The sequence below is a fragment of the Vidua chalybeata genome, chromosome 16, assembly GCF_026979565.1.
Source record: "Vidua chalybeata isolate OUT-0048 chromosome 16, bVidCha1 merged haplotype, whole genome shotgun sequence".
Classification (NCBI taxonomy): Eukaryota; Metazoa; Chordata; class Aves; order Passeriformes; family Viduidae; genus Vidua; species Vidua chalybeata.
Window position 1 is genome coordinate 15,166,303 of NC_071545.1, and position 27,577 is coordinate 15,193,879.

General features: G+C 54.8%; 1 protein-coding gene across 1 annotated transcript in view; it reads right to left on the reverse strand.

Moving 5' to 3' along the window:
* Positions 1 to 4,645: 4,645 nt before the first annotated feature.
* Positions 4,646 to 27,577, reverse strand: part of HS3ST6 (heparan sulfate-glucosamine 3-sulfotransferase 6) — a 38,188-nt gene continuing 15,256 nt past the window's right edge. Inside the window, exon 2 of the mRNA XM_053957707.1 lies at positions 4,646 to 5,974. Coding sequence (XP_053813682.1) covers positions 5,356 to 5,974 — 619 coding nt within the window. The 3' untranslated portion in view covers positions 4,646 to 5,355. The remainder of the gene's footprint in view (positions 5,975 to 27,577) is intronic.

Genomic DNA, 27,577 nt, shown 5'->3' on the forward strand with positions numbered 1-27,577 from the left:
ATTCCCTGGGAGAGGAGCAGTGGTGGCAGTGCCCCATCCACCCCACAGCCATGAGGGTTCACAGTTAGGGCCTGGGGGGAATCCTGCCAGAAAGGCATCAATTTGTTCTCTCGAGTGATAGAAATTCACTAAGCGAGGCAATGCCTTGCTCTCTCAAATCAGAGCAGAAATGTGGCATTTGCACGTGATGGCTGCACACAGCCACGCTGCTGCAGCCCCCAAAAGCAGCAGGAAGGATGCCCAACACCCCTGGCAGCACCCCCCATTTACCAGGCAGTGCCAGCTCCTGCTCCCTGAGCCAGGACAGCCTCTGCACCCTGCAGAGCCAGGAGAAATCCTGCAGGGAGGCCCCAGGGCCCCCTCACAGCTTTTATAGCCCACAGGTGCCTGGCAGCACCAGCCTCATCTGGGCAATGTGGTGTGGGAATGGGAATTGATGGGCATTTCCAGGGGAGAGCAGGAGTTTCCCTGTTACAAGATGAAATGTGGGCCTGAAAATCAGCCCTGCTGCTCTCCTCATCTCCAGACCCACGCAAAAGCAGGGAAGTTTTAACTTCTTGCTTTTGGAGCTTTTTTTTTTTTTTCTTTCTTTCTTCCCTATTTTTGTTCTTTCCCTTCTGTCCTCCTAAATCTGGTATAACAGAAAAAGGAGCAAATAAAAACTTTTGGAATGCTCTTCCAGCCCTGCTCTTCCTGGCTCATCGAGTGGAATGGAGAGGGAGGCCCAGAGCACAGGAACCACAAAACTTTGGATAGCTGGATTTTCAAAACAAAATTGGGTCTAGAAATGGAAACTTTGGTTTACTGAGACAGGGATGAAAACTTCATTTCATACTTGGCTGCAAAGCTGGATCTTCATCATCCTCTTGTTCTGGCACTTCCCCAATTAACCTGGTGCTCCAGAGACGTTTTTGCAGCTCCACGAGCACGGGGTTTTTGCCATCATCCCCTGAGCAAGCAGCTGCCCCAACTCCTTCTGTCCCAGAAAACACCAGCACAGCTCAGCATCTTCTCATTATAACTTTTATTCCCAGAGGTTTTGAGCAGGGAGATCCAGCAGTGACACCTGTCCCTGAGCCTCTGTGGGAGTTTCAGAGCAATTCCTCCCGGAGAAGCTGGGGCTGCCCCTGGATCCCTGCAATGTCCCAGGCCAGGTTGGACAAGGCTTGGAGCACCCTGGGACAGTGGAAGGTGTCCCTGCCATGGCAGGGGTGGCACAGGGTGGGCTTTAGGGTCCCTCCAACACAAACCATTCCAGGATTCCATGACCCTGGAGAATGAAACGTCCCAGTGGAGAAGTGCTCAGTGAGCACTCGGAATTCCAAGGAATCTCTGCTCAAGCCGAACCCTCCACGACAGCACAAGCGGGACAAGGCTGCTGCCACCGTCCCCAGTGAAACACTTTTTTTGGGAAGCACATCGCTCCACTGGAGCTCTTGAAAACACCACAAACTCCGCCGAGGTGGACTTAAGCCTGTGCTTGGCTCAGAGCAGGAGCCGGGAGATTTCATCCCCTTCCTACCAAAGCTGCTTTTATTGTCTTGATCTAATGAAGTGCAGACTTCACCTGGACAGAGCCGTAAGTGGCTCCTCTCGGAGGCAATGAATACAAATACTTGACCTCGTGAGCTGCGGGGCAGCAATTAGTTTAAGCAGGGGGTTTGTGTAACACTTCAAAAGTCTTAATCCGTGCGGTCAGCCCTGGCACGGTATTTGCCAGAGCGCATTGAGTAGTCTTAATGAGTCTGCAAAGCGAGCTTTCAATACATTTTGGGTCGCTTCAGATGCTTTAAATGGCATAGTCTATATGGTATTGTGCGGCTTTAGAAAGGGCCGGGCTTTAAAAAAGTATGGTTCCCTTTCACAGGGCAGACAGAAACCATCTTTAGAGCCGCGGCCCTTAACGTTTTGCATATCAATATGGCTGGGGCTGAATGCAGTCACTCAGCTGAGAAATAGGATCACTATCAGCGTTTCCAGGCTTTCACAGGCACTTGGGAAACTTTAAAGCCCTTCGCGGAGAATAATTTGGTCGAATGTCGTCGCTTGAAACAAAACCTAAACAAGCAGAGCGCAGTCCATCATGCGGAGCTGCCAGCGAGGCTGACAAGGGGCTCCAGCCGCTCCGACATCCCACCCCCGGCGGGGCGGCGGCCGGGGGTCACAGCCTGGGGGGGACACAGCCGGGGCAGGGGGTGCTGAGTCCATCCCACTGTTAAAAATAGGTTAGAAACTGTTGTAAAATAGTTGAGAGTTGTTAAGCGTGTGCTGTTAGTTTGGTTATGGCCAAAGGGGTTTAAAGGGGTGGCTGTCACAAATACGGTTCTCTACGTACTGGGGGGGCTGGTCGACAGCCGGCTGGACGTGAGCCAGCAGCGTGCCCTGGTGGCCAAAAAGGCCAACGGCTCCTGGCCTGGATGAGGAATGGTGTGGCCAGCAGGAGCAGGGAGGTCACTGTCCCCCTGTACTCAGCACTGCTGAGGGCACACCTCGAGTGCCGTGCCCAGCTCTGGCCCCTCAGGTTGGGAAGGACGTTGGGATGCTCGAGCGCATCCAGAGGAGGCAACGAGGCTGGAGAGGGGCTGGGAACACAATCCCTGTGAGGAACGTTTGAGGGAGCTGGGGTTGTTCAGCCTGGAGAAGAGGAGGCTCAGAGGTGACCTCATTGCTCTCCACAACTCCCTGAAGGGAGGTGCAGACAGGTGGGGTCGGTCTCTTCCACCGGGCAGCGCTGACAGAACAAGAGGACACAGCCTCAAGCTACGTCAGGGAAGGCACAGGATGGATATTAGGAAAAAATTCTTCACCAGAGGAATAATAAAGCACTGGAATTGTCTTCCCAGGGAGGTGGTGGAATCACCATCTCTGGATGTGTTTAAAAAAAGACTGGACGTGGCACTTGGTGCTATAGTCTAGTTGAGGTGTTAGGGCACAGGTTGGACTGGATGATCTTGGAGGTCTCTTCCATCCTCATTATTCTGTGATCCTGTGATTCTGTTTTACACCTAGGTAAAGTGCACCACCCCCCAGCAAAACGAGCCAGCCTGGACAGAACTGTCATGGGCCAATCAAGCACCTTAAACCTTCATGCAAATGAAGGATCCAAACAGAAACCGATCCAAAGGGACAAAAAACAGGATAAAAAGGGGCATGTGACCCACTGAACTTGTGCTGCTCCACCTGGAACGTCAGGGACATTGCTGGCACCGCAGCATCCTCGAGGGCAACGCTCCTGCTCAGCCCGTGGGCCCTTTGCTTTAGCCCTTTCTTTTTGTTATAATAAATGCTGAAATCACTTCTAGTGCCGGGAGTGATGTCCCGTTCCTGACACCACCTCTGCTGGGTGGTGGCCGGGGCTCACAGCCTGGGGGGACACAGCCGGGGCAGGGGGTGCTGAGTCCATCCCACCTCTCTTGGGTGATGGCCAGGGGTCACAGGCCTGGGGGGACACAGCCAGGGGACCCCGCACTGGGCATGGGGTGCTGAGCCCACCCCAGAACAGCTGCACCACCCTGAGGACTTTGGGATTTCAACCAGTCCTGGTTTCATCTCCTCTCCCTCTGCCTTGGCAATATCCCGATTTATGCCGGGCACAAAGCCCCTGGGGGCTGTCACCTCGATGGCCTCTCTCCACACAGAAACTGGCAGCTGCTTGCTTTTCCCTCCAGCGTCACCTTAAGCCTGTCCCTGCACGTGTCACTTGTCCTGGGAACGAAGAGGAACGTGCCCAACCTCACCTGCAGCCCGGAGCATGGGACAGGAGACGATCCTCACCTCCAGGGACACAAGGGAGGTGCCAGGACCCGGGACAGGGAGAGCTGTGCGGGATGAAACACCAGGGGTGGGTGTGAGACCACCCCGGAGCTGGGAGGAGAAGGGATGAGGCTCGTTGCACATCCCAGAAGTGGTACCTGCTTCCCTGATCGTGCCCAGGCAGCAGCAGCAGCGAGGAGAGGAGGCACCTGAGCAGCACGGGCAGCTCTGGGATGCAGGTTTGGGATGTGCTGCATGGTGGAAGAAACCACAGCCAAAGCAGATTTGCAAACAATGCAGGGCCTCAGGGCCCTCCAAAACTCATAATTAGCTCATTAAAGAGACAAATACAAGTCACTAATAAGATCTTAGAGGTTAATTAAATGTTTTCCCCATCTTTAATTAAGGGAAAACTAGTTAATAGAGATTAAAGTAATTTCTGCAGCCTCCTGTGATGACCCTCGATGGCTGCAGATTTGAAAAACTATTGAGATTATTGAACTGAAAGGGCAGAGATGGGTAAATTGTGGAGAAGCTGGAATTTTCCTGGGCCACTCAATGAACATGGGAAGGTGACCCACAGCTCACTCTCCCTAAGCCAGGACCTGGCATTTATTCAGGACTGCTGCTGTTCGTTGTTTTGCTCAGCTGGGAAATTCCTACGGACTCTTTTCCACCTCCAAAACATCTCCCAGGACTGGGGTTTGCTGCCCAGCCCTCCCCTGCCCGCCAGGGACTGTGTCACCCCCAGAATCTGGTCCAGCAAAACCCCTCTGCCTGCGTGGCCCAGAGGTTTCCAAAGGTCTCATTCAGGGTGGTGGATCCATGATCCCCGGGCACACAAACCCACCCTCCCGCCCAGAGCGCTCCCAGTTCATGGAGATCAGCAAGGTTTATATGGAAGAATATTTAATCTGCTCAGGGAGGGGAGAGGGCTCATCTGTGCTTTTATTAAATATTTCTCTCTACTCCAGAAAAGTCCGTTTCTTGCCAGAAAAGGTCCGATATAAATTAGAACAAAGGGAGGAGGGTGCTGGTGGGGTGGTCACAGGCATCCCTGGGCCACGATGACCATGGGCATCTCTGGACCACACTGACCATGAGGATCCCTTGACCACACTGACCACGGGCATCCCTTGACCATGATGACCATGAGGATCCCTTGACCACAATGACCATGGGCATCCTTGGACAATGATGACCACGGGCATCCCTTGACCACAATGACCATGAGGATCCCTTGACCACAGTGACCATGAGGATCCCTTGACCACAGTGACCATGAGGATCCCTTGACCACACTGACCACGGGCATCCCTTGACCATGATGACCATGAGGATCCCTTGACCACAATGACCATGGGCATCCTTGGACAATGATGACCACGGGCATCCCTTGACCACAATGACCATGAGGATCCCTTGACCACAGTGACCATGAGGATCCCTTGACCACAATGACCATGAGGATCCCTTGACCATGATGACCATGAGGATCCCTTGACCACACTGACCACGGGCATCCCTGGACAATGATGACCACGGGCATCCCAGGGCCTGGCAGCCCAGGTGCCAGCCCGGCAGCGTGCCCTGGGGATGGGCTCAGTCCCACCCAAAATCCTGCCCTGTCATCTGGTAAAACTTCATGTTGAAGGGTCTGTAGAACTCCCGCAGGCGCTGCACCACCTGCCCGTCGATTTTGGGGTGCGGCCGCCCCTTGGATTTCCCCAGGCAGCGGGGTTTGCTCCCCCCCTCCGGCTTCTTCAGGCAGGGAAAGCCCTTGGTCTCGTTAAAATAGAAATGTCTGTCTGTCACCACCCTCTGGAGCCCCAGGAAGTCCTGGACACGGCCCATCTCCCCGGCGGGGTCGCTGACCAGCCTCTCCCCGCTGACAAAGAGGAATTTGGAGAGGGGGAAGTACTGCAGCCAGTTGTCCAGGTGCTTGGCGTAGATGCCGATCCTGACCGCGCTCCAGCTCGTGTCGATCAGTCCCGTGCTGAGGTTTTTGAAGGCCAGGGCCTGGAAGCTGGGGATGGAGGGGTTTTTGGAGAGGGTCTGTGTGTAGTCCGAGATGGCGCGGGTGACGGGGTTGCGCACCACCACGATCAGCTTCGTGTCCCGGGACATGTTGTGGATGCGCCGCGGGGCCTCCTTGGTGACAAAGTAGCTGGGGGTCTTCTCCATGGTGATCTGTCCCTCCAGGGTCCGTGGCATCAGGCTCCTGAGGAGAGAGGGACACGGTCAGGGCTCAGCTGCTCCCACCTGGTGTCACAAGGGGTGGGAACAGGACCCAAAACCCATCCAGAAATGTTCAAGGGCTTCCCAGCCACAGCCACATCTCTCCTTTCCCTCCTGCCCCACCTTGTCACACGCCTCGGTCACCTCCTCATCTTCAAAGCCCTTCCCAGGAGCCCCCGAGCTCCAGGCTCTCTGCCCACCTCAGCATTCCCTTTGTCCCCTCCGGAGTCTGGGAAGGAGCTCCCTGTCACCCTGCCCCACCAGCAGCATCCACAGGGCTGCTGCTCCTCCTTGGAATTCCTTCCCAGCCCTGGAAATCCCCCCTGCCCCCAGCTGCAGTGGGTGATGGGCATCTCAACACAAACATTTTGGGACGGGGCTGGCGTTCATCCCTGCCTCCAGTCAGATTTCACATCCTAGAGGTTTCAGCTCGCCCCGTGGGATTGCAGAGGAAAATCCCATCATCACTGGGGGTGATGCCCAAGCACCAGCTGGGAATGGAGATGCCCACCAAGGCTCCCTCCTCCTCTGCCTCCAGACAGCGAGCAGTTAAAGCCAGAAAAAAGACTGTTTCCTTTTCAAAAGAAAGGCAGAAAAACCCTGAGGGCCCAGCCATTGTGCCGGGTAAAATTCGCTGCTCTGATTGTTCCCTCGTGCACTTTAATGAGGCATTAATTGCCGCAGAAATTACCCAGCCACGTCACCCCGTGTGACAGATCGGGTCCTGCCTGCCACCAGCACAGGCACCTGCCCCGCTGCCCTCCCCTTCCACCTCCGAGGAGAATCACAACACCCTGGAATGTTTGGGAAGGGACCTCACCGCTCACCCAGTGCCACCCCTGCCAGGGCAGGGACACCTTCCACTGTCCCAGGCTGCTCCAAGCCCGTCCTGGCCTGGGACAGTGCCAGGGGCAGCCGCGGATTCTCCGGGAATTGCATCCCGGAATTGCATCCCACTGCTCTGGCAGTGCCTGCCAGGTCCCCTCGGCGGCTGGGGACAGGGACAGGGCTGTGCTGGGCCACTCACGGCTCTGCCCAGCAGCATCTGCTCCTTATGTCACGGGAAAAGCTTGAGGTTTCTGGGATTTTTCCCCCGGCCTCAGGAAAGAACACTTTATTAAAAGCATTTGCGAGCGACGCTGGGCCCCCACAGCTCCCTCCCCCATACAAGAGGCAGAAGCCGTTTGTGGCTTTCACCCCCCCGCTTTTATTTTAATTTTTGCACAGTGCCAGCGTTTTTAGAGCCGCTTCCTGTCCCTGGTGCCCTCACCTGGCAGCACAGCCCCTCTGTTTGGCACCAGCGGGATGCCCTTCAAGGAGCCATGAATCCCAGGGCAGCCACGGCTGCTTTTCCCATCCTTTCCAGCGCTTTTCCCCCAAATAACTGCACTTACCAGAGACTGACTGACAGAAGCACCTTCCCGAGCAGGGATTAGACCCATCCCTGCCCCCTCCCTGGGCTGGTCCAGAGCCAAGGAAATCCCAGGGGATGGGGATTCACTGGGAGCACAGCACGGCTCCACCCAGCCTCCTGCTGGGGCTTCCCGGCCAGCCAAGCATCCTGAACTTTAATTCCGTTCAGAAAATGCCGCAGGGCTTTCCAGGCTGCTTCAGCAGCCTCTCCTGGCAGCTTCCTGAGGCATCCCTGCCGTGGTTCCCTGGGATTTCCGAACGGCTCCATCCTCATCCTCACCCGACCCCAACCCTCGCAGCAAACCCGAGCCAGTCCCGCTCCTCAGCGGGCAATAAATTGTTTATTACCCAATTATTATTAATTGTTTATTACCCACAGCAAACTCGGGGCGTGGGGGACCCGGAGAGTCCAGGCTAAAGCACAGCCCGGCCCTGGAAAACCCCTCTTACCCCTCCCTTCCTCCTGCAGGGGGACATCGAGGCCAGGCTGAGCCCCCCAGGGCCATCCGCACCATCCACAGCTTAATCACAGCGTAATTAACAGAAGTTTTAATGAAAGCCCGGGTTGGGAGGGGCCTCCCAGCGGCTCCCGTGGTGGGACCTTCAGTCGCTGAACTGCCCCGGCCCGGGGACATCCCGGGATCCCCTCGGGAACAGCAATTAATTGTGCAACACCTCCTCTTCCTCAGCAGCCCAAGCACTCCCGGCTCCTCGCACAATAATTAAACATTTCACATTTTCATTAACGCCCTAATACTTCCCCTAAATTAGCCCGGTTAATTATTGATGACACCCAGCTCCCTCCAGCTCTGGCTTAAACCGGCAAAGAGCAGAGCCGGCTTTGTTATGCTCCACTTTAGCCCAAACATTAGGAAGTTTAATTAAATTTACAGTTAATTCTTATTGACCCTAAGAGAGCAGCGTGGGAATGCCAAGCAGTGCCTGCAGGTACGGGACGCGGCAGTGGGGGAGCCTTGGAAGGAACTGGGATTTCCAGAGGAGACTGTGTGCCCAGGAGGAGGGATAAAACCCTTTTGCCTCTCTGTTAAGCTGATAAATGTTTGTTTTGAATTAATAAAACAACTGGCACTTGAGAGGCATCAGAGCAGAGGCTTCCTACACGGAGACATTCAACACATGAAAATGCTTCCTCGGTTGAGGTAACACACAATAAATTACAGCAGATAAAATGATGATAAAAATGCAGAAAGCTGCATTAAATAGTGATTAACAGCCACAGCAGGCAGGGAATCAAAGCAGACTTCAAAAACTGGGCCAACATAACTTTCCAGAGTTAATTGGTTCACGATTCCTGATGAGTTTTGGAGCAGAACTCCTCCCAGCACCGAGCTGAGAGATCAGGGGATGCACTCTGAGGAGATAAATAAGTCTCCAGCCCAAAGCATCCCTGAGTTATCACCCAGGGCAGCTCCAGGAGGAAAATTAACTCTATCCCGGCCCCAAGCAGGAGAGCAGGACAGGCTCTGCCTGCAGCTCATCCCCTGGCAATGCCAGGCAGAGACTTCCACAGGGATCCAGCTCCAGCCTGAGCTGGGAGAGCCCAAATCCCCAGATCAGCCACACGTGGGAATGATGGGTGCTGTGGGCTCAGGGGGTGGGTGACACAGGGCCAGGGCTTGCAGGTTCTATGTTATCACCAAAACGAGGAAAAAAGGTGGGGGGGAAATCCCCCCTCCATCACTATTTTTAAAAAATGAGCCCTGACAAAAAAAAAGGCCGGCCAAAAAGGGGTGAAAGGCAGGGGTTTCTGCCAGAGGGGGGACGCGGCTGAGAGCTGTCTGCAGGGCAAAGTGGCTCCTTGCAGGCACCGGGATGGGGCAGGGCACGCCGGGGACAAACCCAGCGGTGACGGGCAGGGGACAGGGGACACCCCCCGCGGGCAGGGTGACAGGCAGCGGGAGGGGACAGAACCGTTTTTGTGTAAATGTAAAATAGTTTGGAAGGCGGAGGGGGGGGGTCCGGGCTCGGGACAGATTTATCCCGCGGCGGCAGACACCCGGTACCGGCCGGATCTGCATATGAATCGTGGCCCGGGCTTATCGCGGCCGGGACAAGGCTGCCTTTGTGGCCCCACTCTCCGGTTGTCAGGCTGGGACCCGCGCTGGGAAGTGGCAGATAGCGACCTTTTCCTTCGGGCAGCTCAAACAGCAGCACCTCCGCTGGGGAAAGGGTGCGAGGCGGCAGCCAGGGGACACCCAGCCCCAAATCCGCGCTTGCCGCTGCTGCGGGACCTGGCAGAGCCCTGCTCCCCAAAAACGGGAGGGCAGCACTGCTGGCCCCATCCCATCCATGGGCCTCTCTCCATGTCCTCTCCTTCCCGCAGGATCCGCGCAGGGCACGAGGGGTGAACTGGGAGGGGTGAACTGGGAAAAGATGAACTGGAGAGGCTGAAATGGGAAAGGATGAACTGGGAAAGGATGAACTGGGAAAGGATGAACTGGGAAAGGATGAACTGGAGAGGCTGAAATGGGAAAGGATGAACTGGGAAAGGATGAACTGGGAAAGGATGAACTGGGAAAGGATGAACTGGGAAAGGATGAACTGGAGAGGCTGAAATGGGAAAGGATGAACTGGGAAAGGATGAACTGGGAGAGGGAAGAACTGGAGAGGCTGAAATGGGAAAGGATGAACTGGGAGGGGATGAGCTGGGAGAGGGATGAACTATGAGGGGGTGAACTGGGAAAGGATAGAACTGGGAAAGGATAGAACTGGGAAAGGATTGAACTGGGGAGGCTGAACTGGGAAAGGATGAGCTGGGAGAGGGAAGAACTGGAGAGGCTGAAATGGGGAGGGGTGAACTGTGAGGGGATGAGCTGGGAGAGGGATGAACTATGAGGGGGTGAACTGGGAAAGGATAGAACTGGGAAAGGATGAACTGGGAGAGGGAAGAACTGGGGAGGCTGAACTGGGAAGGGGATGAGCTGGGAGAGGGAAGAGCTGGGAGAGGGAAATGGGAAAGGGATGAACTGGGACGGGTGAACTGGGAATGGATGAGCTAGGAAGGGGTGAACTGGGAAGAATTAACTGGGAAGTGATGAACCAGGAGGGAAGAACTGGGACGGGATGAGCTAGGAGGGATGAACTGGGAAGGGAAGAACCGGGAGGGATGAGCTCCCCAAGCCGCCCGGGACCAAATTAGCCCTCGTTCCTTTTTATCCTAATTACCGAGCCGCTCCCCCTCGCCTTCCCCAGCAGGTCCTGGCAGTGCCCCCCAGCCGGCAGAGCCCCCCCAGCGCTCCCCATCCCCGAGCCGCCTCCATTATTTTTGATTCTTTCACCAATTCAAAAATGTGCAAATGAGGCCGCGGCTTCCCAATCAGGCCTGGCCGGGAGCTAATTGGCTTTAAGCAGGGAGACCTGAATATGCTAATGAGGGCAGTAACAAGGCTGTGATGCGCCTGGAAGGGGAGCCAAGCCCTGGGCTCCACCACGGGCTGACTGAGACACGTCAATTAACAAGCAGGCAGATAATTTATTAATGCTCCTTTGCACCCCTCTGCCCTTTGCTCCTAATTACCGTTTGATACACGAAATCAGCGAGGGGGTTTGGCGGGTCGTGCTCCCAGCTGGAGCATCCCCAGGGGCTCCTTCTGCCCCCCAGAAGCTCCAAATTCCCCCCTCACCCCGCAGAGGACCACGGCTGGGGGGTCTCTGGCCCACACAAAGGACCCCAGAGCTCTCCCAGTGCCACCCCACGGAGTCCCTGGGCTGGATAAAGAGTCCCAGAGGAGGAGGAAAGGGCGGTGGGTTGTGCCACGGCTGCTCCCCGGAGGGTCTGAGCCCCCCAGCCCTCCCCGAGGGGCTGCAGAGCAGGGGGGGAGGCTGCCCTGGGGTCTGCGGGGGGGCTCTGAGAGGTTTGGGCTGGACGTGGCACCCAGATCTGGAGATGCGCAGCGAAGGCAAGGGGAGAAGGAAGCCGGAGCCAACATTTGCATCTCTAATGGGCGGCTGCTCTCAGCAGTCACCCGACACCCGGTTATTAACCCCCACAAGAACCGGGGCTGCCGAACACGGCTGCTTTTCCCACGGAGAAAAGTCTCCTAAACCCCCTGGGATCCCAGGATTCCCGGGAGGAAGGTGTGGAAAAGGCCGTGTCCCCCCAACCCTCACTTCAGTTCCCAAAACCCAGAATTTCCATCGCGTTTCCTGCCCATGTGGAAGGTCAGAGGCTGCAATTCTGGGCAGCTCCAGGCCCTGGAGGGCGTTTTCCTTGCATGGTTATTCCAGCCGGGTCGTTAGGGTGACAGGTGGATTATGGAGAGCAGGAATCAGCCTCAATCAGGGCACAGCTCCTTCCCCGCACTGGAGAAGAGGCTCTTTGGTCTCTTAATGGGGTTTGGGATGACCCCTCCTCACCCTTCTCCACTGTGCAGCAGCTACAAGATATGGGGTCACCCCAAAAATGCCACCTGAACTCCCCAGTGACACTGGCAGGAACCCCTCACAGCCAGCACCGCTGGGTCTGTCCCTGATGGGGTCCAAAAAGAACCCCCAGGGACTCTTCCTCCCTGATGGAGCCCAAAAAGAGCCCCCAGGGGCTCCTCCCTGGTGGGGTTTGAATAACTGTGAGTGAAAACGCAGCTGAAGCCACTGCCTGGGTGAAAACAGGTGGGAAACAGAACAGCTCCATGAATTCCCAAAAACCCCTGAGAAAACGGGGGCTGGAAGGTGCCCAGCCTGGTGGGGCACTGAATGCCCAAAAACCCCTCAGAAAATGGGGGCTGGAAGGTGCCCAGCTGTGATGGGGCACTGAATGCCCAAAAACTCAGAACAGGGGGGCTGGAAGGTGCCCAGCTGTGATGAGGCACTGAATGCCCAAAAACCCCTCAGAAAATGGGGGCTGGAAGGTGCCCAGATGTGATGAGGCACTGAATGCCCAAAAACCCCTCAGAACAGGGGGGCTGGAAGGTGCCCAGATGTGATGAGGCACTGAATGCCCAAAAACCCCTCAGAAGAGGGGGACTGGAAGGTGCCCAGCTGTGATGAGGCACTGAATGCCCAAAAACCCCTCAGAAGAGGGGGACTGGAAGGTGCCCAGCTGTGATGAGGCACTGAATGCCCAAAAACCCCTCAGAAGAGGGGGACTGGAAGGTGCCCAGCTGTGATGAGGCACTGAATGCCCAAAAACCCCTCAGAAAATGGGGGCTGGAAGGTGCCCAGCTGTGATGAGGCACTGAATGCCCAAAAACCCCTCAGAACAGGGGGGCTGGAAGGTGCCCAGCCTGGTGGGGCACTGAATGCCCAAAAACCCCTCAGAAGAGGGGGACTGGAAGGTGCCCAGCTGTGATGAGGCACTGAATGCCCAAAAACCCCTCAGAAGAGGGGGACTGGAAGGTGCCCAGCTGTGATGAGGCACTGAATGCCCAAAAACCCCTCAGAAAATGGGGGCTGGAAGGTGCCCAGCTGTGATGAGGCACTGAATGCCCAAAAACCCCTCAGAACAGGGGGGCTGGAAGGTGCCCAGCCTGGTGGGGCACTGAATGCCCAAAAACCCCTCAGAAGAGGGGGGCTGGAAGGTGCCCAGCCTGGTGGGGCACTGAATGCCCAAAAACCCCTCAGAACATGGGGCGTGGGGGCTGGCACATCCCAGGTGTGACCCTGGGCTGGGGCTGTGTCCAGGGCTGCTCTCCATCCCTCTGGAATGAAGCCCCTCAGCGTGGCAGCAATCAGGAATCTGCTCTCCTGGGCGGCTCCCCGGTGTCCCTTTGATTCCCGGAGGGGACAGGCTGTGGCAGGTGTCCTGCCTGTGACCCGGGCCAGCCCAGGGCTCTGATCTCCAAATGACCCTTCCCAGCAGTGCCCGTGTGTCCCGCTCAAACAGCTTGCAGATGAAGGAGCAACAGACTGGAGATGATTTATTCAGGAATTAAAGGTTCAGTACCCCTTTTTAAGGGCTGTGCCTCGGCACTGTCAGCCTTCATTGCACACAATTAAAGGGCTTGGCTGCCCCAGCCCCCCCTGCTCCTGCCTTCCAGGGGAAGGAAATCAAACAAAACCAACGCCCCCGCTGAGCCCCGGCCCCGGGGGGCTCTGCTGAAGGACTCGGGAGCTCAGGAGTGGCCCTGAGCTCCAGCCTGGGAAGCTGCTCCAGCTCCATTCTCTGCTCGGGATGGGGGATGGAGCTCTTGGGTTTGCTCCCTGTTTGCAGGAGGGGATGCTCGGGGTTGGAGTCCTCAGAGGAAAGCAAAGGCTGTTCCTGCAGCTGGAGCTGCACTGGAGAGGATTTATCCCTGCTCCTGGTTATCCCTTCTCATCCTGGTCATCCCTCATCCTGGTCATCCCTTCTCCTGGTCATCCCTTCTTCTCTTTATTCCTCCTCTTGTTATCCCTTCTTCTTTTTATCCCTTCCCCCCCTTTATCCCTTCTCCTCATTATCCCTTCTCCTCTTTATTTCTTCTCCTGGTTGTTCCTCATCCTGGTTATCCCTCCTCCTGGTTATCCCTTCTTCTTGTTATCCCTCATCCTGGTTATTCCTCATCCTGGTTATCCCTTCTCCTTGTTATCCCTCCTCCTGGTTATCCCTCCTCCTGGTTATTCCTTCTCCTTGTTATCCCTCCTCCTGGTTATTCCTTCTCCTTGTTATCCCTCCTCCTGGTTATCCCTCCTCCTGGTTATTCCTTCTCCTTGTTATCCCTCCTCCTGGTTATTCCTCATCCTAGTTATCCCTTCTCCTGGTTATCCCTCCTCCTGGTTGTTCCTCATCCTGGTTATCCCTCCTCCTGGTTATTCCTTCTCCTTGTTATCCCTCCTCCTGGTTATCCCTCCTCCTGGTTATTCCTTCTCCTTGTTATCCCTCCTCCTGGTTATTCCTCATCCTGGTTATCCCTTCTCCTGGTTATCCCTCCTCCTGGTTGTTCCTCATCCTGGTTATCCCTTTTCCTCTTTATCCCTCATCCTGGTTATTCCCCCTCCTGTTTTATCCCTCTGCAGCAAACTCGACCCCTCCAGCAGCTCAGTTCTGTGCAGTGAAGGCGCTGCAAACTCCACCCGAATCCCAGCCCAGGCTCCAGTTTCCCTCTCCCACCTGGGCGGGGAGATCGGGATAAAACCCGGCAGGGCCGGGATGGATTCCTCCCTTCCAAGCCCCGAGAGCTGCGGTGCCTGCGGGGAGCAGCTCCCGCGGGCTCGAGCAGCAGGAATCCAATGAAAAGCTTCCTTCCTCTTAGGAAAGAAAGGGAAGAAACCCGCTGGCAGCAGCGCTGGGATAATCCCTTTGCAAGGCAGTAAATTTCCCTGCAGCTCCCCCGGCAAGTAATCCGGCGGATTATTGCACCTTTCAGCACAGGCAGCCTTTAAAGAGCCTCTGCCCTCCCCGTGGATCGGGTGCTTTATGACCTGACCTGCTGTCTGAGCGGGGGGGAAACACAAATTACCCTCCTCTGAACCTGCAGCACAGACACTGGTGACAGATTTTATCCCCCTGGTGACTGGGGTCCTTGGGAGCGCCAATAAATAAGGAAAAATTGCCCTTGGAGCTGCTGGGGAGGGAAGGGGACATCACTAACCCTGAACCCTGACTATGCCAAGGTTTCTTAAAAAAAAAAAAAAAAAAAAAAAACAGAAAAAAACCCCAAGACCACTCTGTCTACAGATCTTGGTTTCAATTACAGATTTAAGAATTACACTCATTAGCTCTCACTAAATTATCCCCTCACAGCAACAGGCTGGTCCTGCCTGGTTTCCCACCTTGATGGAGGAGAGCACAGGGAAGGCATAAAAAGGTCACAAAAATCATTGGGGTTTCCAGGTTTGCAGTTACACAGAAATAGGAAATAGGAATTCTTCCACTTCCTGATGCTTGGCTGAGCAGAAGGAAAAGGAAGGGAGGGACCCTTTCCACTCTCTCAGGTTCCTTCAGCCTGGCCTGGGACACTTCCAGGGATCCAGGGGCAGCCACAGCTTCTCTGGGCACCCTGTGCCAGGGCCGGCCCATCCTCCAGGGAGGGATTTATTCCCAAAATCCCTCCCATCCATCCATCATCCATCCATCCATCCATCCATCCCTCATCCATCCATCCATCCATCCATCCATCCATCCATCCATCCATCCTCATCCATCCATCCATCCATCCATCCATCCATCCATCCATCCATCCATCCATCATCCATCCATCCATCCATCATCCATCCATCATCCATCATCCATCCATCCATCCATTATCCATCCATCCATCCATCATCCATCCATCCATCCATCCATCCATCATCCATCCATTATCCATCCATCCATCCATCATCCATCCATCCATCCATCCATCCATCATCTATCCATCATCCATCATCCATCCATCCCTCATCCATCCATCCATCCATCCATCCATCCATCCATCCATCATCCATCCATCCATCCATCCATCCATCCATCCATCCATCATCCATCCATCCATCCATCCATCCATCCATCCATCCATCCATCCATCCATCCTCATCCATCCATCCATCATCCATCCATCCATCCATTCTTTATCCATCCCCCATCCATCCATCCATCATCCATCCATCCGTCATCCATCCATCCATCCATCCATCCATCATCCATCCATCCTTTATCCATCCATCCATCCATCATCCATCCATCCATCCATCAATCATCCATCCATCCATCATCCATCCATCCATCCATCCATCCATCCATCCATCCATCCATCCATCATCCATCCATCATCCATCCATCCATCATCCATCCATCATCCATCCATCCATCCATCAATCATCCATCCATCCATCCATCCATCCATCCATCATCCATCCATCATCCATCCATCCATCATCCGTCCATCATCCATCCATCATCCATCCATCATCCATCCATCCATCCATCCATCCATCATCCATCCATCCATCCATCATCCATCCATCCATCCCTCCATCCATCCATCCATCCATCCATCCATCCATCCATCCATCCCTCATCCATCCATCCATCCATCCATCCATCCATCCATCCATCCATCCATCATCCATCCATCCATCCCCCATCCATCCATCCATCATCCATCCATCCATCCATCATCCATCCATCATCCATCCATCCATCCATCCATCCATCCATCCATCCATCCATCATCCATCCATCCATCCATCCATCATCCATCCATCATCCATCCATCCATCCATCCATCATCCATCCATCCATCATCCATCCATCCATCCATCCATCATCCATCCATCCATCCATCCATCCATCCATCCATCCATCCATCCATCCTTTATCCATCCATCCATCCATCATCCATCCATCATCCATCCATCCATCCATCCATCATCCATCCATCCATCCATCCATCCATCATCCATCCATCCATCCATTCTTTATCCATCCCCCATCCATCCATCCATCATCCATCCATCCATCCATCCGTCATCCATCCATCCATCCATCCATCCATCCATCCATCCATCCATCATCCATCCATCCATCCATCCATCCATCATCCATCCATCATCCATCCATCCATCCATCAATCATCCATCCATCCATCCATCCATCATCCATCCATCATCCATCCATCCATCATCCATCCATCCATCCATCCATCATCCATCCATCCATCCATCCATCCATCCATCCATCCATCCATCCTTTATCCATCCATCCCTCCCTCCCTCCCTCCCTCCGTCCATCCCAGCCTGTCCCTCTGGAGCCGTTTGTCCTTGTCCTGTCACCACCATTCCCAGTGCATCCATCCCATCGCTGCCACACCCCGGGGGACTGGCCGGAGGCACTCCCAGCCCACGGCCACTGCTCCGAGCCACAGCTCCCAGCTAATTAGCCCAGCCTAATTAACCAGGGCACAGCGCAGGCCCCACGTCCCCCCTCTGCGGGTCCCTCCGTGTCCCAATCCCGGGGTGCAGCGAGGGGCACCCCCAGAATCCCTGCCTGTCCCGGGCCCGCAGGTGCGGGAGCAGCGGGAGCGCGGCGGGGAGGAAGGAAGGAAGGAGAGGAAGAGGAGGAGGAGGAATTATCCACACATGTCTGCCAGAGGCCGCCCCTCCCGCTGCCGGCCAATTGACAGCTGCCCTGATTTGATCAGCAGCTGCTGACGAGGCATCAGACAAGTCCCCAGAGCCATGAATAATTTCAGGCTATTTGTGGTTATTTGATCTCAGTATGGGGCGGCCGCGCAAGCCCCGACCCTGGCGGGGGCAGCCGGGCTCTCCAGATGGCTCCAAGGCCACCGTGGGCAGAGCTGGCTGTCCCCTGGCTGTCCCCTCCCTCCTGCACAGCCAGGGGAAGGAGGAAGGGACTCCCCAACAACTTTCAGGGAATAGAAAAGATCCCCTCCAACCCCATGATTCCTAACAGGACTCATTCCAACGGTTCCAAGTCATTTATCCAGTTTCTCCTCTTGCCAAAGGACAAAGAGGAGCACTTGGTGCCTTCTGGGCTCCGATGCCACGTGCCAGGGCCACCAGGTCCCGCTGGCATCACCGAGGCTCAGATGTTGGGATGGAATTCATCATGGTTGGATCTGATGCTCGGAAATCAGAGATGTGAGGGGTGAGCCCCTGCCCTCAGAGCAGCACCTCTCCCATCTCCACGGGCTGATCCATGGCTACATCTCATGGAAGCCTCTGCAGAAACACTTTCCCTGGCTCTGCCCTGCTGAGCAAGCACCAAGCGCTGCTTGAAATCCTGAGTGAAACTTCAGCTCCAAACCAAGCAGCAGCTGCTCTGAAGCGCTTCCAGACCGGCCTCATTTCCACCTCAGCACACATCCCCAGTCCTGCCCGGGGAGCTGCAGCCAGGGCTGGCCCTGCAGCCCTGGGCATCCAGCAGCACCAGCTCCAGGCACGCTTTCCAACCCTCTTGGCCAGATCCACAAAGGAATTTGGGAGCACCGAGATCAGCAGTGACTCTGCACCTCAATCCTCCGTGAAGGGATCCCCCTCACTGCCCAGCCCAGCCCCCAAACTGAGCCAGAGCCTCGCTCTGCCCTGGTCCCCTCCCTCCACCCACCCTGCCAGGAGCACCCCCTGCTTGGGGACACCTGTGACCCCAGCACCAAACCCTGTTTGGGGACACTCCTCTGTCCCCCAGCACCAAACCCTGTTTGGGGACACTCCTCTGTCCCCCAGCACCAAATCCATGTTTTGGGACATCTGTGACCCCAGCACCAAACCCTGTTTGGGGACCCCCAGCAATGGGGTGTGAGCAGGAGGTGCCCTGGGGGACAGGAGAGGGGACAGAGCCAGCAGTGCCCTCCCCAGGTGGCAGCTCCGTGTGGCCCTCAGCAGCTCCAGGAAGATCCCAAAGCCTGCCGGGGCTGTGGGGTTTGGCCCGAGGGAGGGGAAGCTCAGAACCAACCCCCGTGGGCACCTGGGCCGGGTTCCAGGGCTGGCACACGAGTGGCACCATCTGCACCCCGCTCCTGGCTGGGCACAGCCACCCTGGGGGGCTGCGGGGTCCAGGGCAGGTGTCGGAACCCAGCACATCCCTCTGGCTGCCCTGGCTGGCTCCACACCCTGGCAGGGGCTCGGGGACCTTGGCACAAAGTCAAAAACACCCGTGGCTTCCATTTTAGTGGGAAAAAGCTGCCAACTCTGTGTGAGGAATCACAATCCACAAGGGTTTGAGTGGTGTGGTAGTTGGATTAACACAGGGTGGAAAAGTGGAATTTTGGGGCTTTTTTAAAATGAGGTTCGAGGGGACAAGATGTTGGGATTTGGGCGTGTCCTGACCTTCTTCTCCTTCTCCTTGCCCTCCATGTCCTGCTGTGCTGGTGACACTTTTCTGTTGGTTTAAGGCAGAGACACACTGCCCAACATCAATGACAGACATTGGCACGTTATTGTAACCATGGCACACGGAGGTTTGGGTATAAAATGTGAACACTGCCCTAGAGAGCAGACAGAATGCTCTGGACAGAGCTCAGCAGGTCAGAGAAAGAATGTTCTAGATAAGGGAAAATAAACGACCTTGAGAAGCTGATCCTACACATTCAGACTTCTTTGGCTGCCTGGGCTGGGAAATGAGGATTTTGACACTCTCGGGGTCACCTCAACACCCAGACCTCGAGAGGCAGGGAGCAAATGCCCCACAGACCCCGCTGGGCACTCAGGTGTGGGACAGGGCAGGACAGGAGGAGGGTGGGCACAGCACAGCGATGCCACAGCTGCACGTGGGCACTCAGGGCTGGAATGTGCTGAGGCAGCAGTGGCAGAGCCCTGGTGGCTGGGCACAGGGCACCCAGAAATTCCCATTCTCCCGGGGTTCTGTGATGCCTTTCACAGGGGACAGAGGGGCTGCTGCTGCCTGGCCCTGGCATGAACCCGATGGCCTGGAAGGGGCAGCAGCTCTGTGTCGCCCTGTTCTTTTGAGAGTTTTAAAGTTCTTCTAAAAGTTCCTATGCCTTCTGATATTTACATACTTCAACTGAATTTTCTCACACACTGTTCATGTCAATAATGATTGTTTCACATTCTTCTTTATGAGCAGAGAGAATTGATGGGCTGTTGGTTTGACCAGTGTGGTTGGAGAGGTGGCAGTTTCACCCTCCAATCCACTGCCACTTTTACTATGGAGTCAAAAAATAAAGTTTGCTGTTTAAAGTTCTTTTTCTTTCCTTTTACCTTCAGCCTACTTCTGTGAGTTATTTCGTGTCCCAATGCCACAGCTCTGCAGAGCCCCAGCCTGGCCCCAGGTTAATCCATCTGCAGGTGACAGCCCCCCTGAGCCCTGCATTCACCTGCAGGGACACAGGGACAGAGCCAGGAGTGCCCAGCCCTCACCTCATGGCCCTTTCCAGGCTGAGCAAGGCAAGGAGCCACAAGTGAATCTCAAAGGAGGGAGGCTTTGGGTCCCCCCAAAAGCTCCCAGGTGAGGACAAACCACGCCCTTGTCCCCCTCCCCAGCATCCCTCAGCCAAACCCCTGCACCCCACAGCTCAGAGCCTCCTCCTCGCCTTCGGGGGCTCACAGGGGAAATGTCACCCCAAACCCCCTGAGTGCCACCAGCTCCACCCTCGGCTGCTGTGCCCCCCCCCAGAGCAGGTTCTGCCTCTCCACAGCCACGTCCCACAGCTCAGGATGGCTCCAGGCTGGAGGAGCTCATGTGTCCCCCCTGCTCCAAAGCCCAGGACTGGTTTTTGTGGTGTTTGTCTTGGGTCTGATGCTGTCACGCTGCTCTCGTTGGGATGGAAAAGAAAATGCATCCAGTTTTCCACAGGAACAACAAAGATTCCCCATCTGTGTCAAATTTGTAATCCAGCCTGAGGGAAGATGGGAAACAAATTTAGCTTTTTTTTTTTTTTTTTTAACTATCAGAAAAAGCCTCATTTCCTGGCGAGGAGCTTCACCCACAGCATGGCAGGGGTGGGAGCCACCATTCCCAAACTTCTCTGTGCCATCCCATCCAGCAAAAGGGAATTGGGAGAGGAGCCCCAGCATGGAGCGAACAGTTCTGGTCTCCTTAACCTGCTCAGCCCCTCCCAGTGTGTGTGCAGGGCTCCCCTGCAGCCCCTCACACTGACCCCACAGCTGCTGCCTGCACAGGTAAGGGACAAGCCCCACAAATCCAGCCAAGCCTGGACCACTTGGGAGGCTTGGGAATGTGGGGGTGCTGCTGGGAGCCCCCTCCCCCTGCTCAGCTGGTCCCCAGGTGAAGGAAATCCCCCACTGAGGGGGGAGCTGGGGTGGATTATGAACTTTGCTGCAAAAAAAAGAAAAAAAAAAAAGGAAAGCTGTTCCTCCAGCCATGGCTAAAGGGGCTGTGGAGATGTTGGGAAGGCTCAGGAATGTCCCAGGAGAGGCTGGACAGGGCTTGGAGAACCTACAACAGTGGAAGGTGTCCCTGCCCTTGGCAGGGATGGCTCTGGATGGGCTTTAAGGTCCCTCCAATCCAAACCACTCTGGAATTCCAGGATATCCTGAATTTTCTGCAGCTCCCGGAGCTCTGGGTGAGCCCCAGGTGATGGAGATGGGGGCTCCATCTGTCCTGGCAGTGCTCCCTCCCTCCCTCCCTCCCTCCCTCCAGCAGGAGGAATTCTCTAACTGGGAATTCTCTAACAAAAACACTTCTTTTCACTGGAAAAGCTTCAGCTTGTGGCAACTGGAGCTATTTGTGGGAGAGAACTGGATTTTGCTTATTTTTAGCCTGGTTTCCTAAGGAAGTGTGGCTGGAGCAATCACACGCTCTGTCTGTCTGTCTGTCCAGCTGTCTGCCCTGTCAGATCCCACCGGCCCATTCCAGACGGATTTGAGGGAGGACAAGGATCAAAAATAGGAATTTTTGCACATTTCCATGGAAAGCTGCAGCTGAGTGGTGGCCAGGACCCCGAGCACTGCCACGGCTCAGGAGGAGGCAGCTCCAGACAGCCCAGAGCCAGCAGCCCCAGCCACACCAGTCCACACCAGTCCCACCAGTTCAGGCTCCCCAGTTCCCACTCAGCACCAGGTGTCTGTGCAGGAATCCTTGTGCAGGGAACACAAATCCACCCTCTGCACCTAAATCTGCTCTGGAGGAGTTGGACACACCTCAGTGCCCTTCCCAAAAAGCCCCTTTGGGGTGTCCCTGTCCCCAGCCCCGGGCAGAGCCTGTTCCCAAGCAGGAGGATCCATCCCAAATCCTGCCCCACACCCCAGGGAAGTGCCAGTCTCCAGGTACTCTGCTGGTTTCTCCCCACTCTGCCTTTTCCATAGGGAACACAATGAGGAAGTGTCCCAGCACATCCCAGCCTCAGGTGTGAGCTCTTCCCAGTGAGGAGAACACCCCGGGATCAGGAAATCCATGTTCCCAGTGAGGAAAACACCCTGGGATCAGGAAATCCATGTTCCCAATGAGGAAAACACCCTGGGATTGGGCAAATCCATGTTCCCAATGAGGAAAACACCCTGGGATTGGGCAAATCCATGTTCCCAATGAGGAAAACACCCTGAGAGCAGACAAATCCATGTTCCCAATGAGGAAAACACCCTGGGATTGGGCAAATCCATGTTCCCAATGAGGAAAACACCCTGAGAGCAGACAAACCATGTTCCCAATGAAAAAAATACCCTGGGATCAGGAAATCCATATTCCCAGTGAGGAAAACCCTGGGATCAAGAAATCCATGTTCTCAGTGAGGAAAACAACCCAGGATTACCCAAATCCATATTCCCAAGAGCTCCTCACTCCCCCTGAGCCCAGCACAGGACCATGGACACTCACTTCCCTACTTCTACAGCACTGGGAGTGGTTTGGTGAACCAAAATTCCAGCAATTCCAGGAGGCTGAACCCATCTCCCAGCTCCCACAGCAACTCCACCCTTAACTCAGCACAGGAGGCTCTGGAGCTGAGGGATGAGCAGGGGGATGAAGGATGGGAACATCCCTGGGCAGTTCCTGTGGGCAGCAGAGCCTGAGGAATCAGGGAGCCAGGACAATTCCTTCATGGAAATGCTGCCCAGGGCAGGGGTGGATCCCCATCCCTGCAGGGAGTGAAAAGTTCTGTGGATGTGGCACTTGGGGACACGGGTGTGATGCCTTTTTTAAAAGGTTTTAGCTTTTGTATTTTCAGTTTCTGTGCTGCTTCAGTGGGTGGGTCTGGGCTTCATGTCAGGGGATGCTGAGCTCTGTGCACAGAGCAGGGAGACAAAACAATTCCTGCTCCAGCTGGGCACCAAGGACAAATGATCCAAATCTCAGCCCAGGAGCACAAACAGCGTGGGCTGGAGAGAGAAAAACAAGGATGGGAGTGCAGGGGCTAAAGCTGGAATGGGACAATGAACTGCAAGGTGCAAATGGAGCAGAGCTGATCCCAGTGAGAGACCTTGAGTCCATTTTGGGACCATTTTGGTTCATCTTGGGTGCATCTCTTGTGCTGCCCAAGGTGGATCCATGGAGGAGATCCTTTTCATAAATCCCTATTTATTCTTTAACTCTCTAGCCTCTGCTCTAGCTCAGCCTTCCCAAGGCATCAGGTGGCTGTGGCAGTGCTGGGGAATGGTTGCACTCTGATCTCAGGGGGCTTTTCCAGCCTCAGTGATTCCAAGGGATTTAAAGGAGTGGAAGGAGCAAGGCTGCAGCAGCTCGGGAGCAGCCTCAGGTGAGGAAAGGCTCAGACAGCACAGCCATGGCTTCAGGAACAGCAGCACACTTTGGGTCTGGTAACACCCAGCCCAAAAACATCCCCAGGCAGCAGCCAGCAGAGCAGCAGCTCCTGGGGCTGCCCCTGCATCCCTGCAGTGCCCCAGGCCAGGCTGGACAGGGCTTGGAGCAGCCTGGCACAGTGGGAGGTGTCCCTGCCATGGCAGGGGTGGCACTGGGTGGGCTTTGAGGTCCCTTCCACCCCAAACCTTTCCATGATTCCATGGAGCATAGAATAGGAGCAAGGCAATGATCCCACACTTCTGTGGGATTGCCCACCCCACAGGAAGCCCAGGCAGTGCCCAAGCAGGACCCTGGTGTGCTCTGTGTCCCTGGGACGTGAGGGGCAGGGATCTTCCCAAGCCCAGGGCCCGGCAGCTGCTGCAGGGCCACGATTTTCCTTTTTTTTCCCCCTTTTTGAATGCCAGGGAGGGAAAATGCGGGGCTGTGTGGAGCTCTGGGGGCGGCAGGGGGCCAGGAGGCGTTCCTGCCACGGCGCCACCGGGACAGGCAGGACACTGGGGGCTTGTTTGCTGCTGGAGCCCCGCAGGGTGGGATGTTCTGGAGCCTTTCCCAAATCCTCCCCGCGCTGGTGACAGCCCCCCAGGCGTGGGACATCTCCTGCCAGTGTCCCCTGCTCACCCCCGGGGATGGGGACGTGGCACTGCAGGGATTGTCCCCCGACCCTCCCGGCTCTGGGCTCTGCTGCCCCATCCCAGGGGAAGGGAGGGAAGCTGGGAGCTGCACTCGGGTGTAAAGTGGCTCCAAATTCCTCCCTGAAAATGCTCCAGGAAAGCCTCGGGATCGGAGGGGCTGGTGCAGGGCATTCACTGGAATCACAGCTGAGGGGGGGAAAAGCCCCAAATCACTCCAGCCCTTCCCCAGCACTGCCAAGGTCACTGCCCCATGTCCCCAAGTGCCACATCCGCAGAGCTTTACCTCCCTGCAGGGGTGGTGACCCCACCCCTGCCCTGGGCAGCATTTCCAGGACGGAATTTTTCCTAAAATCCCACCTAAACCTCCCCTGGCCCAGCCTGAGCCTTGTCACTCAGGCTTGGCACACACCCTGTGCCAGTGGGCACCGGGATAATCCTCCCGTGGATCCCCCCATGGAATGCCAGGCAGCCAGCAGGAATCCTGCTCCAGGACTCAATTTAAATATTGGGGAATTAAAGTAGCTCTGAAAAGTGACCTTGCAGCAAATTGGCTTTTCCCTGCACAGCAGCAGCAGCTTTAGAGTAAAACAACACAACCCCAACCCTTCTTTAGGCATTCCCAAATAGTTTTTTTCCCCCCAGTTATTGTGAAAATTTTAGATCAGAAAACGCGTTGGGTAAAAATATTCAATTCCCCACAGCCTGCAGAGCCTCATCAAAAATCCATTTGAAGTATTACTCTCAAATCCCTCATGGCAATGGGATATTTTAAGGTCAGTTAAACTTATTATTCACTCAAGATTTGCTTTCAGGTCCCTGCATATTTCAAACAGATTTTCCCTCATCTCTAACCCCAGTGTGTTACAAAAAGCCCTTTCCTCCTCCTCCTCCCTCCTTTTTTTTTTTTTTTTTCCTGAAAAGAAAAAAAAAAAGTTGTCAAAAGAAAAGATCCTAATCAAAAACAGTTTCTGAAGCCTTAAAAGCTGCTACAGTTTGTACTTGTAACCCAAAAACACTGACGCTATCTCCAGATCCCTAAATCCCCTGACTCCCAGAACACTGAATGAAGCCATGCTCGGGAAAGAGGAATTAACTCAAATTTGTTTTCCTTATTTGCAATTCATTTCCTTGCAACAGGCTTCAGGCACAGGTTTAATTTTTTTCTCCTTTTCCTCAAACAAGGAAAGCAAGCAACTTCCAAACCTGCAGCCTGGGTTATTTATGGATTATTTAGGATTTCCAGCTTGATGGAGCTGCACTTTCTGCTTCTACCATGCCTTCACCCTCACAGGTACTTTTGGTTGGGCTTTTTTACATAAAGGTCACCTAAAAAATGCAATTTTAAAATTTCCTCTGAAGCACAAATCTCCTTTTTCAGCCTGGAGAGGAGAAGGCTCCAGCGAGAGCTCAGAGCCCTTCCAGGGCCTGAAGGGGCTCCAGGAGAGCTGGAGAGGGACTGGGGACAAGGCAGGGAGGGACAGGACACAGGGAATGGCTTCAGACTGGGGAAGGGGAGATTTGGGTGGGATCTTGGGAAGGAATTCCTGGCTGTGAGGGTGGGGAGGGACTGGGATGCATCTCCCAGAGAAGCTGTGGCTGCCCCTGGATCCCTGGGATGTCCAAGGCCAGGGCTTGGAGCAGCCTGGGACAGTGGAAGGCCTTGGGATTGGAGCTGGATGAGCTTTAAGGTCCCTTCCAACCAATCCAGTCTGGAATTCCCTGATTCCATGACCAGGACCCGTGTGAGCTCCTGGTCAGACCCTGTAACACACACGGGGTGGGGCCACTCCCAAATCCCCCCTTCCCTGGGCCGGAGGGGATTTGGGAGAACGAGAACCATCCTTACAAACCTCGCTGTGCTCTCTGTTTGCTGCTCAGCGTTTACACCCCAGAGAACAATTCCCCAAATCCCCGGAGGTCACAAACAGCCTTTGGAGCCCTGCCCAAAGCCACCACGGGAGGCAGATGGAGAGGAAGGGATTGCAAGTGCCCTCATCTTGCTGCGGAGAGCAAAGACTTCGGGGATGATTCCCCATGGCAAGCACATTCTTCTCCCTCTCAGGATTTTTTCATCGAGGAGCACAGAGAGAAGAAAGAGAAAACAATTTCTATTTCTGCTCCTTGTTTTTCCCATGTGGAATGTGTTTGGAGAATTGTTTACCTGGGGTGATTGCTTGGTTGGATTCTGGTGAGGATTGTTTGAGCCTGGTGGCCAATCCAATCCAATCCAATCCAATCCAATCCAACCCAGTCCAATCCAATCCAATCCAACCCAACCCAACCCAATCCAACCCAACCCAACCCAACCCAACCCAATCCAACCCAATCCAATCCAACCCAATCCAATCCAATTCAATCCAATCCAATCCAATCCAATCCAATCCAACCCAACCCAACCCAATCCAACCCAATCCAACCCACTGTGGCTGGACTCTCAGAGAGGGACACGAGTTGTTAGTAGTTAGATATGGTAGTTAGAAAAGTAGGTTTGTACTTTTAGTATCTCCTTTATATAGTATATTAACGTATTATAGTACAGGGCTATGAAGAAATCATTCAGCCTAATAAAGAAATCATTCAGGGCTAATAAGGAAATCATTCAGGGCTAATAAGGAAATCATTCAGCCTTCTGAGCTGGAGTCAGACACCAGCATTTCTTCCCATCAGGTTCACCTGTATTTACAATGATTCTGTCCCTGCTTTTCTGGCCTGCATTTCTCCACTGGCTCCATCAGTGCTGCTTTCATCCCCAGCCCTGCCAGCTCTGCCCTGCTCCCTGCAAACACGTGCACCCTCCATCCCTGCTCCTTCCCAGTGAGACAGAATGAAAATCTAACAGGGTAGAAACCCATTTGGGTTTAGGTGAAATGTGCCACTGTGAGCTTGCTAGTATGAGTAAAAGATGCTGTTTAGTTTGGTAACTCTGCAGCACTAGTAAAGCTGCCCCAGCTGAGGAGATGAGAGATAAAAAAGACTCCTCAGACCTCGAAACAGACAGGGCAGAGTGACCCAGGAGTTCTTTCTGTACTTTCTGACAAAAATCTGGGTACAAGTGTAACTAGCTGTAGGTGTAACGTGAAATCAGCACAGTGAATATGCATGAGCCTATTGTGAAATTCTATGCATATGTAAATTAGTAAGGAGCAATAAAAAAGGATCGGGAGTCCTCAGGGGTTCACATGTCCTTTGAAGGGGAATGATCCCTCACATGTGCCCAGCGCTGTAATAAACATACCGTCCCTACAAATCTTTATGGGAATTGTGGGGTTTTGATTTTTCGAGCCAACCAGGCCCTCAGAGCTGCTCCCACCCACGGATTTCTCCCTGAAAATCCCTGTTTGCCCAAAACACGGCAGGGTGAGGTGTAATCCCGAGCTGGAACCCAGAGCCAGGAGGATCCTGGCGGATCCTGCCAGGAGGGGCTGGGAGG